The 18,693-nt window shown below is 41.9% G+C and overlaps 1 protein-coding gene and 1 non-coding gene across 3 annotated transcripts; both read left to right on the top strand.

The window, feature by feature from the left end:
- The first annotated feature begins 1,874 nt into the window (after positions 1 to 1,874).
- On the top strand, positions 1,875 to 4,722 carry LOC118006494 (60S ribosomal protein L37). 2 transcript variants are annotated; one of them, XM_034999176.1, is made up of 4 exons: positions 1,875 to 1,989; positions 2,650 to 2,785; positions 3,245 to 3,329; positions 4,607 to 4,722. In XM_034999176.1, exons 1-4 carry the CDS (start codon positions 1,987 to 1,989, stop codon positions 4,674 to 4,676), a joined length of 294 nt encoding a protein of 97 aa, XP_034855067.1. In that variant the 5' UTR covers positions 1,875 to 1,986; the 3' UTR covers positions 4,677 to 4,722. The 2 variants fall into 2 exon arrangements, with proteins under 2 accessions (XP_034855067.1, XP_034855066.1); XM_034999175.1 differs by having other exon boundaries at positions 1,903 to 1,989; positions 2,650 to 2,833.
- LOC118006587 lies at positions 4,446 to 4,526 on the top strand. Its single transcript, XR_004678124.1, has one exon. It is a non-coding gene; the product is annotated as a small nucleolar RNA SNORD72 (small nucleolar RNA).
- Positions 4,723 to 18,693: the final 13,971 nt, after the last annotated feature.

The following is an 18,693-nucleotide window of genomic DNA, read 5'->3' as shown; positions in this document are numbered from 1 at the left end:
AAAAAGTAAACAGAGGCATATTTAAAATTTGAAGTTTGAGCAAAATTCAGTTCTAACAAGGCAGTGCCAAATGAGAAGTGGGTTAGGAATGCTCAGCCTCCTGGAGCCAGGGGAAGGAGAAAGTGCAAAAGTAAAGAAAGGAAATTGATTGGCTATAGCTTTAGGCCTAGTTGTTTGTGATTGGTTGTCCTTAGTGGTTGTTTTGTTTGTTGGCTTTTATTTAAATAATCTCTACACGCAACATGGGGCTCGAACTCACTACCCAAGATCAAGAGTCCATGCTCCTCTGACTGAGCCAGCCAGGCATCCTGTCCTTAGTGTTTTGGTTTTCCAATCCTGAGGCATTTACGGGCTTAGATTTCTGTTTGCTTAGTAGGTCCCCAATGCATTAGAGCCACCTCAGTTCAATGACCTCCTTGTTTAACTTAACAGGGCCTTAAAAGTAGAAGAGGGACACAGAAGGGTGTGATAGGAGACTCTTAACTGGATTTAAATAAGCCAAGGAATGCTGACAGCCTCTAGAAACTTAAAAAGGTGACAACAGATCTTCCAGAGCCTCCAAGAAAATAATGCAGCCCTGCCCACACTTTGACTTGGGCCCAGTGAGACCAATCTCAGCTTTGTGACCACAACCGTAATGTGTGTTTTAACTGCAGTTAAGAAGAACACTTAACTAGAGATCTACCCTCTTAACAGATTTTAGGTGTACACATACAGTATTGTTAACTGTAGGCACAATGAGGTACAACATAGCTCCAGAATTTATTCCTCTGGATAAATGAAATTTTTTAAAAAGCAGTATAGCTTAATTAATTTGTTTTGTTTTAAGCCACTAACTTTGTGGTAACTACTTAGAACAGTAGTAAGAAACTAATACAGCATCTAATCCAGAAAGCCCCCTGAATGGCAGTTTGGTCCAAGCATTCACAAGTTGGCTTCCTCTTTACCCCCTATTTACCGTTTCCATGAGGACAGGGACTGTCCTATAAACCCCTGATTCCTAGAGTTCATTTTGTTCTGCCACCGACTAGTCCGTCACTTTTGCTATTTCACATGTGACAGGTAAAGAATTCTCGGTTTACATAGAATGTAAGCACATTATATGGCTCTTTGGGATCTTTTTCCCTGTTAACTCTTAAATGTTTTAATTTTTTGTTGTTTTGCGAGAGTGGGGGCGTTGCTGGGTACGAGGTTACAACTGGATTAGCGTCTATCAAGATCTGGAAACCACCAACTCAGAATCTATTTAGAAAGGGCTTAAGTACAGACTTCCAGGCCCTACCTACCTAAAGGGGCGAATCAGATTTCCTATATTCAAAGGTTCCACGTGTGATCCCTTAGCATACTTAAATTTTACATCAAAAATTTGCCTCTAAACTACTACAGTTAGAAAAAACATTATTCGCCTTTCTTTTTAACATTCGGAGCCCAGCTCCTCAGAGGCCGGTCCGTGCCTCCTAACCGCCGGCGACCTCCCGGAGAACCAGCGTCAGCCACAAGCTTCTAGCCGGGTGAGGAGGGATCCGGAGAGGCCAGTTTCTCCCAGATGGGAATCCCAGTCCCATCCGGAACCCTCCACGCCGGGAGCGCGGAGGTACCCCCACAGGTTCCCCACCAGCTCGGGGACCGAAATCCGCGATGTGGCCACAAATCCGAGAACACGAGGCGGCGGGAGAGCAGGAGCATCCGCACAAAGAACCGAGTTCTGGCATCAAGGTAGTTCTCGGCCACGGCGGGTCCGGCGAACACACACCCGTTCCGACGCCAGGAAGCCGTGAGCCCTCCCGTCGGCGGAGCGCCGAAACCCCTATTGGCCCTGCCTTGCTCTGCATCCTCCTTTAGACCCCACCCCCACTGCGGCTACGGACGTTTGAGAACGGTGCACCGCGCCCTGCCGGAAGTACTTCCCTGGGCGGAAGCTTCTGAGCACGATATAGCGGAAGTGCCTCCTCTTCCGGCCTCTTTGGGGTCTGCCGCGGAAACAAGATGGTGAGTTGTTTCCAGTGGTTCTCCGAATCGCCTTCCATCCTCGTCCTGTGCGTCGCGCTCCCTGCCATCCTTAGGGGGCCGGCAAGGTCGCTGATAGAGGGAGCGGGTGGGCAGGAAAGGGGCATGCGGTGGCCCTCAAGAGCCAGAAGAATGGCTCCTAACTGGACCTGGGGATGCTGAGTCTACAGTCGTGGAGTAGGAGCCACTCTAGGTTCCTTGTTTTCTTTTGATCTTTGGAGAAGCGTTGCCCTCGGATGAGAACTGAAGGAAGAAGCGTGGTCTGGGAGTGTTTGGCTCTGTAAGCAAAAAAATTCATTGTTGATGAGGCCTGGCAGGAGCTCTTAGGTTTGGGGGTCGGGGTAGGTGGGAAAACCACCACGTTATTTCGTCTTGCGGCTTGTCTCTTTTCTCTCTCCTTCAAAGAATGTAGCCGATTTCAAAATAAAGCAACCCCTGCAGAAGGCTTTAGATACCGTGAAATGCTGGTAGTGGTCTCTGATTTTGCATTTAAGGAGTTAGGAAGTTCCGCCACAGTTTCAGCCCTAGATTGTCTTTAAACTTTTCCCTACCTGTCTTTACATCTTAGTAATTTCTTTTCCTGAAAATGTCGGGATATGTATAGAAATCAGGAGATCTCAAAATCGTTCCTCCTCTTTGCAGACGAAGGGGACGTCATCGTTTGGGAAGCGTCGCAATAAGACGCACACGCTGTGCCGCCGCTGTGGCTCGAAGGCCTACCACCTTCAGAAGTCCACCTGCGGCAAGTGCGGCTATCCTGCCAAGCGCAAGAGAAAGTGTAAGTGGACTGTGTTTCGGGCCGACTGTGTCCGGTGTTGGGATGGAGGTCAGTAGTCTGTGTGCGATGTAGGGAAGTGGGCGTGGCTTGGGACGTTAGTTGGTACTTAACGTAAAAGGGCATCTGTATACGGGTGAAGTGGATTTAAAAAAACAAGGCAGGCAGTCTTTAAGCATGTTGACCAACGGTGCCCATAACGTATGTGGGGAAGGTCAGAACCTTACCTGAATTTGTGTTTTAAAGATTTTATTTATTTATTTAAGACAGAATGAGAGAGAGAGAGAGCGCGCTCATGAGAGGGGGGAGGGTCAGAGGGAGAAGCAGGCTCCCCGCCGAGCAGGGATCCCGACGCAGGACTCGATCCAGGGACTCCAGGATCATGACCTGAGCCGAAGGCAGTCGCTTAACCAACTGAGCCACCCAGGCGCCCTCTCATTTGATTGAATTTGTGTTATTTAGATAACTGGAGTGCCAAGGCTAAAAGACGAAACACCACTGGGACCGGTCGAATGAGACACCTAAAAATCGTATACCGCAGATTCAGGTACAGTTTTTTGTGTTTTCATCGTAACTGGTTCTGTGAGCTTGGAGAAGAACCTCCTTAATCTGCTTTAAAATAAGGATACTATCCCGGTTAGTGGGGATGAAGTGTTGGAGGGTATTTTTTTCTGCTGCCACTGTAACCTTCAGATCAGTTAATCTGGATTTTGTTAATCTCTCAATGAGCAACATTATAAGTAAATGTCTAGAGTGCGGTTTGAGCTAGACAGCCCAAAATGTAATAATATTTCTTAGGGATAGGTTACACCTCACTTTCTTACCAAAATTCGTCAAGACAAGAGTGGTGATTGAGGTCCGGGATTGGGCCTTCACTTAATGTGGCTTTGTGCAAATCTGCTATAGAAAACCATCATAATTACTGCATTTGTATAGAAAGAAAGATATCTTACTGTCTTGTTAAAGTCAGGCTTTAGAGTTGTTAGAAATGGAGAATTTCAGCCCCAACTTACAGAGAAACTGCATTTTAATGGTGTCTTTTAAGGCGTTAGTCATTTAGGTCTCAACTAAGATAATTCTTTGTTGGGTAGACTGTCCTGTGCTGTGTGAAACTTAGCAGAATCCCTGGCCTTTGCCCCCTCAATTCCAGATTTTCTAGCTCTAAAAGATCACCAGGCATTTTGGGGCTTTGTAAACACAACACCCTTCGATGTGTTTATGTGCTGAGGAGACCTTCTTTGCACTTCAAAGCATAATACAATAGTGTGGGCTTGTAGTGAGTGGACTGCTATGTAATGTAGGAGTTTGAGAGCATGAACTGAAGGCAGACTAACCTTTAAAAATGGGGTAACAGTACACTTTCTCCTTAGGATGTGTATGTATAATAAATGAGTTAAAATGTAAAGCATAGTTAAGCAGTTTGGAAAATGTCAGCGATTAAACATGCTCCTTGTTTTGCCTTGACTAAAGGAAAGTACTTAGGGTCTCTGCCTGGTAACCTAGGGACCCATTTTCAGAAATGGGTCTCTTAATGCAAGCAGGAGAGAAGTACTGGCCCGGTGATCGGGACAACCAAATAAATTCTTGACCTTTTTTCTAATTGCAGTTAAGTGTATGTTTAAAACAGGTATCTTGAAGCAGAAGGAAGTAAATAAAATATTGTAGCTTATCGATGATGGTTGTAAAAATAAATGTCTGAACATATGAATCTGATACTGATTTCAGCATTTAACTGAGATAAGCTCATTTAAATCTGTATTAATAAAAATTGAAATGTATATATTACTGCTGAAGTAACTGGTTTTCATTTTTAATACGATGCAGGCATGGATTCCGTGAAGGAACAACACCTAAGCCCAAGAGGGCAGCTGTTGCAGCATCCAGTTCATCTTAAGGATTTCAACGATTAGTCACAATAAACGTTCTGGTTTTAAAAAAAATACCTGGTGTGCTAAGGTATTTTTAATAGCCTTGTAGTATCATTGAATTGCCATAGGATTGGGGATGGGACAGCCTAATATTTAGATTTACTTGTTAAGTGACTGTTCTGGAGCACTACCTTTTGAACTGGGTTGTGATACTGCTTAGGAGGATAAGAAACAAGCAGAATTCCAGGATTCCTTCAAGCACATAACACTGGAAAACGATTTAAAGAATGCAGTATGAGCACAGCAGAGCTCATGATACATACGGGTGTTTAAGATGTTAAGAGTAGGGGCATCTGGCTGGCTCAGTTGGAGGAGCATGGAACTCTTGATTTCAGGGTCGAGTTTGAGCCCCATGTGGAGTGTAGAGACTTAAGTAAAACTTAAAAAAAAAAAAAAAGTAAATGAAAAAGCGTAACTGCTTTTAGTAGTATCCATCTGTTATAGTCTAATGACTTTGGGGAGTGGTCATCAATCTTACGTCATAGGGTTTGGAGACCAGTGAGAACATGAAGGATATAGTGATTGAATGAGTTGTTTTTGGAAAGGTGATCTTAATTCATTCTAGTCTCTAAAATGCTTGCTTGGTATCTAGCATATAGGCTTGTGTGTGATGTAGGTGGCCAGCTGAGTATTTGAAGCTACTTGCTAGGTGTGAGTCAAAGACCCTGGAGTGGGATGGGTTAAGAGAATGTTGGGTCACATGCAAATTCAGTGGATTGAGTACAAAGTAAAGGAAAGCCAAACAGATAAACTTAACATTTGTAGATGAAAGGCAATGATACATAGGTCCCCAGTAGAGTTTCTTTAACCGTCAACTGAGTGATAATTGATTTTTCTGTGTTAAAAGACTGAAATTTTTCGCCACGCTTTCCCAGTTCTGGTGGTTTATTGCCAGTATTTTGCAATGAGGAGACAAGGCCAATGTAGTTGGGACTGCTGAGTGAGAGAACAGAGATTAAGTGGAGCGCAAGTGTTAATAAAGTGGCCAGGTACTGAGTAATTTGCGGCTTCCCATTCATCACAACCTGACCTATAAAGGACTTTCATGATCTTCAGTGCCTTCCGAACCTTAACCTTTACTGCACCCTGTAATGCTTTCCCAAGATACTAGCTAAGTCCTGCCTTCCTGCCTTTTTTTTTTTTAAGATCCATTTATTTGAGAGAGCAAGCACAGGTGTGTGTGAGCAGGGGTAGGGGCAGAGGGAAAGAATCTCAAGCAGACACCCTGCTGAGTGATCTCAAGACCCTGAGATCATGACCTGAGCCAAAATCAAGAGTGGGGTGTTTAACGATTGAGCAACCCAGGCGCCGCCCTGCTTTTTTTCTTTAGCTTCTAACATCCTTAAGATCACGGCTTACATTCACTTGGGGGAGCCCCAGCTCATCTAAACATACTGGACTTCCCGGTGTGAGACCAGAGTGGCAGCTCTGCTCCAGAGATGTATTGTTAGAGCCTGGTTCCTGGAGGCTGGTTGTCATTCGTTAGTGTGATTTTACTAACTTACATGCCTCTGTTCACTGGCAAACTGGAGGGCTGATGGTAACTTTATGGACTTGTGAGCACAGTCAATAGTAAGGAAGTGAAGTTGCTTTTACCATAGTCACAACCTAAAGTAATTAGAGTCAAGTTAATGAAATTGAAAAACAGCGATTTTAATATACAGGTTGCCTTTGAACAACACACATTGGAATTTTTTTTTTTTTTTTTTTTTTAAGATTTTAGTTATTTGACAGACACAGCGAGAGAGGGAACACAAGCAGGGGGAGTGGGAGAGGAAGCAGGCTTTCCGCTGAGCAGGGAGCCCGATGTGGGGCTCGATCCCAGGACCCTGAGTAATGACTGAACCACCCAGGCGCCCCTGAATTGTGAGTTTTCAATAAATGCAGTAACAGTACTATGAACTTTACTAAGTTTAACATTTTATCTACCTTTATTGTAAGAGTACAATGTATAATATATACACACAATGTGTGTTGACTTAACCAGTAACACTTATAATCAACAGTAGACTAAGGTTTTGGAGAGTTGAAACTTACATGTGCATTTTGACTACATGGGCTGTTGGTACCCCAACACCTGCATTGTTCAGGCTCAGCTGTACTTGAGAGAATTGAAATCTGATTAGCTGTCAACATCTTTCTGAAATCTTCCAGTGTCACTAATGGTTCCTGAGTAATGGAGGGACCCACTAAGCTAGGTATTGGCCAGTATGTAATAAATAGTAGGCTGTGGGACAAATGGGCACTGACCTGAACACCTGTGAAATTATGAATTCTGGGTCAGGAAAAGCATTGGTGCAAAGGGTAAGGGGCCAGGTGGGCAGTGATGTATTAACAAAGGCTTGTGTTTATTGAGTGTAAGGTGAGCTGACTTCATTTGCCAGTGCCTGTGGCCCTTAGCACGGACTAAGTTTGGAAAATTACTCTGGTGCTATGGTAATTATCCCTGCAGATCATAGAAGGCTCATGGACCAAATGAAACCACCCTGCTCAGTTAAATTGATTTTAAGGCCCAGAGAGAAGAAATGGGAAAGAGATGATGCTGGGTTGGCACATTTAGAATAGAGAGCAAACAGGTGGATTCAGATGAGTCATAGTTTGCAGAAAGTTCGGGTCTTGTCTGATGTATCTGATGATGTCCTGAGCATTGGTTGAGGTTTGGGCAGTGGATCCCAATCTGACAAAAGATGTGCCACTTAATTATATTAAGACAGTAAAAGGTACACCTGACCCACTCAGGTAGCTCAGTTACCCATACTGAACTGCTGAGAAATTTTTGTTTCTTGGGCAGAGGGTACTCAGGACCAGTTGAGTAATACCAGTGTGTTGCTGAAATGAGATGCAGAAATAATCAAGTGCTTCATGTCTCATGTATTATTTACCTGGCTCTTTAATCACAGATACTGTGGTTTATCAGGTCAGGAGACAGGGAGAGAGTTGGCAAGAGAAGCATCTGGAGGGGTAAGCTGAACAAATCATGAAAGGTTTCGAGTACCATAGCTAAGGAGTTTGGACTTTAGCCTGAAGGAATGGTAAATCATTGAAGGTTCCAACCCTGCCGTGGCATGATTCGTTTTCACTAGCAAGATAAGTGTAGAAGGTGGTGATATGGATGTCACTGAAGCTGGAAGATCAGGCAGCAGGTTCTGAAGTTTATGTGAAAATCATAAGGATATGGACTGAAGTAGTGGCAGTGGGGCTGGCTGTATTGGGAAGGTCTCTAATGAGAATACCTGAAATTGGAATCGAAGGGAGCTTCTGAGCCCTGTTTCCTTCTGTAACATAGCCTGTGTGAGGATTCCATGAGGTCATATGTGCAAAAATATTACCAGGAAGATAGGAGTCTTGGATGATAGGGTTCTGACCAGGGCAAAGAGGTGGTTTGTGCATTTCACTGAGATGGAGTAGAGTAGAATGGAGGCAAGAGGGGGAAATACTAAAGTTGGTTTTGTTGCAATGCCCGTGGGACATCACAAGGAAATGTTCCGGAAGAATTGAGTAAACCTGGTGGCAGTTGGAGCAGAAGGCGGGGCTGGAGCTCTACACTGGAAGTAGTGAACATAGAGTTGGGAAAGGGATTTTAAGGGTTAGAATGGTGAAGATAATTTACACAGAGATAAGAGGTGATGGTGAGACCTAGTGGGCATATAGAAATGGTGGTGAGAGAAGAGGATGCAATTTCTTGACTGAGGAACTTCAGTAGCCATCCTTGACAGTTGAAGCTGTTTGAAAATATACAAACTCAAGGAAAAAAGACAATGTAGATAGGCTCAAAGAAAGATTTGGGGAGATGTCCATAGACTAGAGAGAGTGGTTCATTCATTTATTCAACATAAATGTGTCTGGTAATGTACCTACTATGTGGCAGGCCATGTTAGAGGTGCAGTGGGAACAAAAACACGCGAGGGGCACTCAGTCACCTGGCTGAGGTCAAGAAAAATGAAGGGTTTTTTTGGTTTGTTTTTGGTTTTTGAAAATGAAGATTTTAAAAATAAAGACTTCCAGGGGTGCCTGGGTGGCTCAGGCAGGTTGAGTGTCTGCCTTTGGCTCAGGTCATGATCCCGGGGTCATGAGTGGAGCCCTGAGTCAGGTTCCCTGCTCAGCAGGGAGTCTGCTTCTGCCTCTCCCCCCGCCTCGTGTGCACACACACTCTCAAATAAATAAAGTCTTTAACAATAAAGACTTCCAGATTTGGTAAAATTTGGGTTAGTGTTTACTTTCCATAAGCTTTATTTCAGTAGAGAATTGAGAATAAAGCCAGTTTTCTAGGGATTCAGCAAAGATCAGGCAATGAGGAACGGAAAGTTTAAAAAAGATGCTTTGGGAAGGTTACCTGGAAATTCTGTGTTTCCTTTCATTTCTATTGATGTAGTGCTCTTTCTCCTGAATCAAATACCTGTTCAGTGACCTCTGTGTTCCAGAAGCAGGTCCAGGTCCGGGAGATAGGTGGAAAATGACAAAGGGCCCTGCTCCGACAGATTTCAGTTGGGTGTACATACGCTCGTGTGTGTGTGTGTTGGAGGGTGACTGGGAACAAGTAAGCAATTTCAGGTAGTGATAAATGCTGTAAAAACAAAGATGTGATAGAGAATGTGGGGGGTTAGAGGACCCTTCTTTAGAAAGGTAGTTAAGAAAGCTAAATGATAGGAGCCACCCCTGCAAAGACAACAGTTATTCAGGCAGATATTCGGCTTTTTTGAGTTCTGGGTTGCTTGCAAAATTTAGCTTACGCTGTAATTAGCTGAAATTTTGTAATATTGTATATTCACATAAGAAAAGCAAAGTAACAGGGTACCTGGCTGGCTCAGTTGGTAGAGCATATGACTCTTGATCTTTGGGTTGTAAGTTAAAGTCCCATGTTGGGTATAGAGATTACTTAATAAATAAAACTTCTTTTAAAAAAGGGGCACCTGGGTGGCTGGGCGTCTGCCTTCAGCTCAGGTCATGATCTCAGGGTCCTGGGATCGTGCCCTGCATTGGGCTCCCTGCTGGTGGGGAGCCTGCTTCTCCCTCTCCTGCTCCCCCTGCTCGTGCTCTCAAAAAAAAAAAAAAATGTGGGACCCCCTGGGTGGCTCAGTTGGTTAAGTGTCCAACTCTTGATTTCAGCTCAGGTCATGATCTCAGGGTGGTGAGATTGAGCCCTGCCTGGGGCTCTGTACCAGGCATGGAGCCTGGTTAAGATTCTCTGCTCCACACACACAGGCCCCCCGTCCCCCCCAGCCGAATGGAATCTGAAATAAAAATTTCCTTGTACAGTAAGGTAGAAGGATGTTTTGTCAAGGAAAATTCCAATGAAAAAATGGTTCCTGTGTGTGCAAGTGGTTTGTAGAATAGGCATGGTATGTGGATTGAGATAAAAACATAACTTTATTTTTGTGTCCTTTCTTTATACATTGGGAATATACTCCAGTGCCTCGGGATGAAGACTTGGTCTGGCCTGTGTATTTTTAGAGCACTCATAGATAATTAAAAAAAAAAACAACTTCTAGTCGTGATTAGTTGCAAAACAGTTTTATTTCAGTAAATAAAATGTCCTTGGGGCGCCTGTGTGGCTCAGTTGGTTAAGCGAGTGCCTTCAGCTCAGGTCATGATCCCAGAGTCCCGGGATCGAGTCCCACATCGGGCTCCCTGCTCTACAGGGAGTCTGCTTCTCCCTCTGACCCTACCTCCTCTTGGGCTCTCTCTCTCACTCTCTCTCAAATAAATAAATAAAATCTTTAAAAAAAAAAATAAGTAAAATGTCCAATCCTATGTAATAAGTCAAAATTCAAAGATGACTGCACCTTACCTCACTTCTTCCAGCTTGGGCTCCCTTTGGCCTGGAAGCTAGCAGGGGAGGAGGAGGTATGGTCCTCTGGTTTCACCTTTCTCTCCTGTGCATCTCTGGTCAGCTGCAATTTTACTCCTCCCCTGGACCTAGTAGAGGATTAAGCTGACTTTTACTCATGGGCCCTTGGATTACCTCTTTGGAGATTCCCTACTGAGATCCCTTTCCTGTAGTTCCCATCTCAGTTCAAAATCGTCTTTTGTGACTTCTTCCTAGCCCCTAGTATCCAGCCTCTTTCTCCTAGGGTTTTCTGAACCTCTGAGGGCCCTATTGACAGGATCCAAACCTATCCCATGCTCTCTTTCCTTGGGTGGCCCACATTTGGTCCATAGGAAACATTGCTACATTCCTGACTCGACCAAATTCTGAAGTGCAGCAGGCCTCTCTTGGCACGCCACCGAAACAGTTGCAGGAAACACATTTCAGAGCTCTCTGAGTGGTGCCTTTGAAGGTTCCTTCGGCAGAGGTAGCAACCCCCTTTTCTAAAAAGGTTGGATTAAATACTGAAAACTCCCTTCAAAGGAATTTCTTTGCCAATCTCTTCCTTTTACCCCTCTTCTGTCGTTGATCTAAAGGATTCTAAGAGCTATGACCAGGGTTTTTAGATATATTTTCTTGGTGGGGGGGTATGGAATGTATGTCTCATTTTGGTAGTTCCCTGAGGCAAGAAAAGTCCTATTCTGATAGAGTGTTATATAGCTCTGCAAATAAACATCTAGCGAATGTAAAAAGTATTTGGTTTGCCCTTAAAAATGCTTAGAGTGATCTGAACTCCTGAGTGTTATACAGAGAAAATAATTCCTTTAGAGGAAAGGTCTTTAAAAAAAAAAAAATAGACAACTGGTAAAATGGTATTGGAGGAGAAAGGGAGTAGAGATGGTCGAGGTAGCTGAGGAGGAAGCAAATGATACTATGCCAGGTGGCAAATGGTATTATTTCAGAAACGAACTATCTTGGGCAAATGAGAGGAAGGGAGGGGTGGCATATGATTCAGCCACCTCAGAATGGAGAAGGCATAGTCAGGGCGGAAACTGTTTACGGTCCCTGTGTCACAGAGGAGCAGCCCTCAGAGAAGCAGCAGCTCCTCTCGCAGCAGCTCCCCAGGAGAGGAGACAGGAAGCAGGAAGCCTCAGAAGTCCTGTCCAGTTAGGGATGGCTCTGGGGAGAGAAACCTCTGGGAACGTAGCCCTGTGAGGTAGCACGTTAGGGTACTGTCTTTTTCCAGTTGCAGGAGACTTGAGGTGGCATAATGTAACTTCTTTATTTTGGAGAGGAGAAAACTAAGGCACAGAGATTATTTACTAAATGTACGTATTTTCTTTGGTAATAAAAATTCCGACAACCGTGAGTGTTATTGGAATGCATTCCTTTAAAAAGACAATGCACAATATAAGGCTACTTTTGTAGAAAATTTGTCTTCATTAAATGGAATCCTCACTCATCTGTGGCCTGGATGTGGAGCCACAGGGCTAATCATATGTCATAAAGTACAGAGATCTAAGATACTATTCACAAACATAATTTTAGCATTAAGTTAGCTCGTTTAAAAGGTAATAGCAAACCATTTTCCCCAATCTTGATCAGAGCAAATCTGCCCTTTCCTGATCCACTCCCTCTCAGGGAAGTGCTGTGAGAGAATACATTGAGTAAAATCCTCAATAGTTAAACTTTTGAACAGTTTATAAAATTTTTGAATAAATTTCATATGCATTAAGGAGATAACTTAAAGTCTGAATAGATTATAGGTAGATTTAAAAGCAGTATCCCACACAGTCTCCTGGATTTTTTTCAATGTCATGAGTTTAGAGTATACCAAAATCTGTGTAGATGCAAGCACAGACAGGCCTTTAGTATTTGCAAAATAACAAAACTTCACTTACTGTACTAAAATGTGGTGGTTTATTACATAAATAACCAAAATAACATGCAGAGTATAAAATATAAACATCCAATAAAAATAGTTGGTATATCAGGCTTCAGTGAGGCAGAAACCACACAGTAATATGAACAGTAATCATTTAATGGAAGGGATTGGGGTAATGAGGGATTAAATAGTAAAAATGAAAGAGAACTCTATAGGAAGAGTGAAATAAGGAGCAGCCACTACCCCTAGAAGCTGAGATACAGCACCAAAGAAAAGGGCCTCCCTACCCCCGGAGTTGAGATCCAGGTATCTGAGAAGGTGAAGCATAGCTCCCTGGATATTGAAGGGTCTTGCTGCTGGGACTTGGCTGGAAAGCCCAGGGGGATGCTGCTGGGAAAGCCATTCACGGGGAGGTGCGCTGCCCAATGGCGCTGCCCGACAGCCTTCTGCCGTGAAACTGCCTGGAGGGCCTCTGAGGGAAGCTTCTGGTCACTCGACACCTGTGGCCAGTGCAGGAGCCTGACTCTGCAGAAATCCTAGGCCTCTCTCTGAAGTTTACCAAGAATCATTTTATTTCTAAGTCATCTCTACACCCAAAATGTGGCTCGAACTTACAACCCCAAGATCAGGAGTCACATGCTCTACCAGCTGAGCCAGCCAGGTGCCCCCAGCTTAGAGCTCTTTGTCAGATTCAACCTGAGTAAAATTTGTGCTGAGTTGGTCAATGTAAGTGTCTGTAAAATATGCTAGACAATCATTGTCTAACAGGAATATAATGTGAACCACAAATGCAAACCACACATGGAGTTTTAAATTTTCTAGGTGCCACATTTAAAAATTTTTAAAAAAGGGGCACCTGGCTGACTCAGTAGAGCATGTGACTCGATCTCAAAGTCATGAATTCAAGCCCCATGCTGGGTGTGAGATTACTTTAAAAAAACGTAAAAAAAAAAGTGAAACTAATTTTAATATTCTTTTAAAGATCTGTCCAACATCATTTACCATGTCATCAGTATAAAACTGGAGATATTTTTTGTTCTTTTCCAGACCAAGTCTTCAAAATACAGTGTGTATTTTACACTTTCAGCACATCTCAGTTCAGACGTCACATTTCTAATGCTCAATAGCTTCATGTGTCTAGGGGTTACCCTACTGGGTATCATGAACCTCAACGTCAAGTTTAGCATTTTGGGATTGAGTGATCATTTGTTTTTTTTTTTTCATTTGGTAAAGCCTTAATCAAAAAGAGTGCTGCATCTACCATGTAAAATGAATAGGTAAAATCAAAACACAAAAGTTACTAGCTTTTAAGTTAATTAAGCCCAGCTTTTTACCTGTAAAATGGCAAAAAGTTATACCTACCTCATAATGTTTGTTGCAAAGTGTTGCTATGAGAACAAAATAAGATAGTACATATAAGGTACCAGCACTGTACCTGGCACATGGTAAGAGTTTGATAAATGGTCATGTTCATTATTACTATGTAGGTATCATTCCTGGATAAGGGGTATCACTTTGATAATAGCAGAAAGACAGAACTCTGTAAAGACAACATGTATCTTGGTGAATCCACCACAGTCAATGATCTATGCTTTATGCTATAAACTCTATAGCACTGTAGGCTCAGAAATTTGATCAGAACAATGAGGTGGCTTATCTCTCAGGTAAAGCTTCTATCAACCGAGTAACCAAGATGACGATATATCCAATAAACTTGCTTTTAACAACATTCTGTCTACAGAGGTAAACTGAACATGTCTTTGTGCCAGGCACTGATGTAGACATTGGGGATACATCAGTGAACCAAGAGGGGAAGAAAGGAAAGTGGTCATGGATAAGCCCAAGTCATGTTTAAACAAAATGACGTCAACTCTTATTATCCAGGTAGGGGTAGTTTAACCATTTGGGAATTATTTCTGATAGAGAATCTACAGCTACTTGGTGAAGATTCAGTTCAAAGGCAGAGGGAGCAGGGAAGACATGATCCTGAGATGCCTACCACATGAGTTCAGGTTCAATCTCAAGGTCATACATTCTCCATACTCAATTTCTCCACCTCACCACATACTTCACCTGCCTCCATGGTTAATCAGCAAACTGATTAACCCACTCACAGATAATTAAAAATTGTTTGAAAATTGGCTTGCCAACTAATCAAAAATATAACTGTCAAAGAGGCAGAATGCTCTGGAAGTCTTGAAAAATACTTTCTTGGGACACCGAGGTGGCTCAGTCGGTTAAGTGTCTGCTTTCAGTTCAGGTCATGATCCCAGGGTCCTGGGACCAAGTCCCACATCAGGCTTCTTGCTCGGCAGGGAGCCTGCTTCTTCCTCTGCCACTCCCCCTACTTGTACTCTCACGCTCTCTCCCTTGCTCTCTCTCTCTGGCAAATAAATAAAATCTTTTTAAAAAAGAAAAGAAAAGAAAAACTCTTTAACTCTGAAAGAGCATTATTATTTTTTTTTTTTTTTTAAGATTTTATTTATTTGCAAGGGAGAGAACACAGGGAGAGGGAGAAGCAGATTTGCCACTGACCAAAGACCCCGATGCAGAGCTCGGTCCCAGGACCCTGGGATCATGACCAAAGCTGGAGGCAGACGCTTAACTGACTGAACCACCCAGGCGCCCCTGAAAGGGCATTCTTATCTTTGTGTTCTTGAGAAAGCACGTTGCCACAGCTCATGAACTAACCAAAGAAGAAAGCAGGATATCCTTGTAACACAGAGCTAGTAGGTTGAAAGACTGTTTAAGATCAGATGCAGTGCCTTGGAACGCAGCCAAGATAGCCTAGTTAATTACATTCTAAGGCCACCCAAGTGGATCTGGACCTTAAAGTAGACACAATTACTAGGGAAAAGTGTGTGGGAACACTGATCTAACATTCCCAACTTGAAGCGTGTATACTACCCAAGGACTATGACAAGGGCACAAAATTCTATGCCTATGGGCGTTTGTTGTTGCATTCTTTATAATATATATTTTAAAAAACCCTAAATTCCCTAAGTAGAAGTTGTTAAATAAATTATGGTGGATCCTTACAATGGAATAATACCTTACTATAAAGCTACAGTAGTCAAAGACAGTGTAGGACTGGTGTAAGAACAGACATATATAAGCCTGCTTCTCGCTCTCCCACTCCCCCTGCTTATATTCCTGCTCTCACTATCTCTCTCTGTCAAGTAAATAAATAAAATCTTTAAAAAAAAATAAGTTTCCCATTTTTTAAATGGGCAAAAAATTCGAACAGATAGTTCACCAAAGAATAAATGTGCATGACAAATAAACACATGAAAAGATGATCAACATCATTAGTCATCAGGGGAATGCACATTAAAACCACAATGACATAGCACTATATATCTACTAGAGTGGCTAAAATAAAAAGCAAATGAACACTGACAATACTAAATGCTAATGAGGAACATCTGAATTGCTTGTTCATTGCTGGTGGAAATGCAAAATGGTATAGCCACTTTGAAAAACAAGTTTGCTGTTTCTTACGACGTTAAACATGTACTTACTATACAACCCCAGCAATCTGACTCTTGAATATTTATTCAAAAGAAATGGGAATGCAAAGACTTGTATGTGAATGTGTATAGCAGGCTATTCCTGCTGTAGGAACTGAACCCAAACACCATGACTGGAGAACAGAGAAATACATTTTGGTATGTCCACACAATGGGATACTATTAAATGATAAAAAAAAGCAATAAGCTACTGACAACATCCCACAAGATGGATAAATCCCAAGGGTTGGGCTAAGTGAAAGAAGCTGGATGCAAAAGTCTACATATTGTATTATTTTCTTTGTGTATCATTCTGGAAAGACAATATGTGGACAGAAATCAAAGAAATCAAAAGGGCATGAGGGAATTTTATGGGGTGGTAGAGGTATTCTATATTTTAAGTGTGGTGGTGGTTACACAACAATATGTTTTCTTCAAAACTCCTTGAATTCTATATCTGAAAAAAAGGTGACTTTTAGGGGTGCCTGGGTGGCTCGGTAAGTTAAGTGTCGGCCCTCAACTAAGGTCATGATCCCGGGGTCCTGGAAAGGAGCCCCGTGTTGGGCTCCCTGCTCAGTGAAGAGTCTGCTTCTCCCTCTGCCTCTCCCCCCACAACCCCTCGCTCATGCTCATTCTCTCTCTCTCTCTCAAATAAATAAATAAAATCTTTTTTTTTAAAGGTGACTTTTATTAAATGTAAATCACACTTCAATATACTTGTTTAAAAATAAGAAGGAAAGTTAGAAGACAATGGAGCAATGCCTTCAAAATTCTCAAGGAAATTCTTTACAACTTAAAACCCTATATCCGACCAAACTACAAAGTGTAAGGGTGGAATAAAGACATTTTCAAACACATAAGCTCTCTGAAAAATTCACTTCCCTGAGCCTTTCTCATAAAGCTACTGGTGGGATAGGTTTCACCAAAGCCAGGGAAAACAAAAGCAAAAACGGGCAAAAAAGGGGAAAACATGGTATATGCAAAATAATAAATCCAACACAGGAGAAAGGTAAAGGGACTCTTGAGGAAGATGGCGAAGGGGGAAATTCTCAGGTGATAACTCTGATACAGGTGTAGAAGGCAAATAAGGTAAGAAAGATCTAGGAGAGTCATGTGCAAGAAGATCAAACTGATAATGCATATCATGTTGTTGTTGTTTTTTTAAAGATTTTATTTATCTATTTGAGAGAGAGAATGAGAGAGAGCACAAGAGGGGGGAGGGTCAGAGGGAGAAGCAGACTCCCCGCTAAGCAGGGAACCCGATGTGGGACTTGATCCTGGGACTGCAGGATCATGACACAAGCCGAAGGCAGTCGCCCAACCAACTGAGCCACCCAGGCGCCCAATGCATATCATGTTTTAATGTCTTAAGAGATTTTAGACAATTGGAGGAATTGGGTTGAATCGAGGAATAGCATATAGAAAACTAAGCAAGTAAAAAATATGACAAAGTATGAACACATCCTGCATATCATATACCTCATGCATTTTAATGTTGAGAAAAGATTTTAGACAATTGTTAGAAAGTTTGGGTTGAATTTATGGCAAGTACATAGAACTCTAAAGAAGTAAAAAACATGACAAAGTATTAGTTCCAGACAAAACAAAGTCTTCTACTAAAGGTCAATTATAATATATGTAATTGAATAAGACACTTAGAAGATTTTCCAAGTTAGAATTTAATAGAGTCAAGTAATCTAGAACCATTTCAGTAAAAATAAAATATACTAGATTTAGAACAAATTCCTAACACAAAGAAAATTCCCACATAAAACCAAAACCATCTTGGGGCGCCTGGGTGGCTCAGATGGTTAAGCGTCTGCCTTCGGCTCAGGTCATGATCCCGGGGTCCTGGGATTGAGTCCCGCATCGGGCTCCCTGCTCCTTGGGAGCCTGCTTCTCCCTCTGCCTCTCTCTCTGTCTCTCATGAATAAATAAATAAAATCTTTAAAAAAAAAAAAAAAAAACCAAAACCATCTTAATCTCTGAAATTAAAGGTTCTACACATTTGATAATGTACTTGAATTTAATTGTTTTACTCTGTGTAAGAGAAATAATAGATATAAAGAAATTTATATATTTAATATAATATATTAATATATATAAAGAAATTTATTTATATTTTTATTTATATAAAATATAAATAAAATTTATTTATATAAAATATATATTAATATATTTAATAATATAATTAAATTAGTAATTTCATGTACTGATTACATGTGTAAGGAATAATATTCTTTACTGAAACATAAACAAAATCAGGTATTTAACTCTTTTCTTGCCTATATAACTTAGTTATTGAGGAAACCACCAAAGCTAAATAACAGTATCTATCATCTATCTATCTATCTATCTATCTATCTATCTATCTATCATCTATCTATCTAATCTCCTCTTGGTACATTTAACATATCTTTTAGCAAAGCTGTACCATTATTAGATTCTTTTAAAAAGTATAGAATACTTAATTTTATGTAAAAAAAATTTTTTTTTAAGATTTTATTTATTCATTTGAGACACAGAGATACAGAGAGAGAGAGAGAGAAAGCATGAGCAGGGAGAGAGGGGCAGAGGGAGAGGGAGAAGCAGGCTCCCCACCGAGCCAGGAGCCCGATGTGGGGCTCGATCCCAGGACCCTGGGATCATGACCTGAGCCAAAGGCAGACGCTCAACCATCTGAGCCACCCAGGCGCCCCACTTTATTTTATTTGTAAAAGATTGTGTTTATTTATTTGACAGAGAGAGAGAGCACAAGCAGGGGGAGCGACAGAGGAAGAAGC

Source organism: Mirounga leonina, unplaced genomic scaffold (genome assembly GCF_011800145.1).
Source record: "Mirounga leonina isolate KUSES-001 unplaced genomic scaffold, KU_Mleo_1.0 Mir_97, whole genome shotgun sequence".
NCBI lineage: Eukaryota > Metazoa > Chordata > Mammalia > Carnivora > Phocidae > Mirounga > Mirounga leonina.
This window is presented reverse-complemented; position numbering and strand designations above follow the sequence as displayed.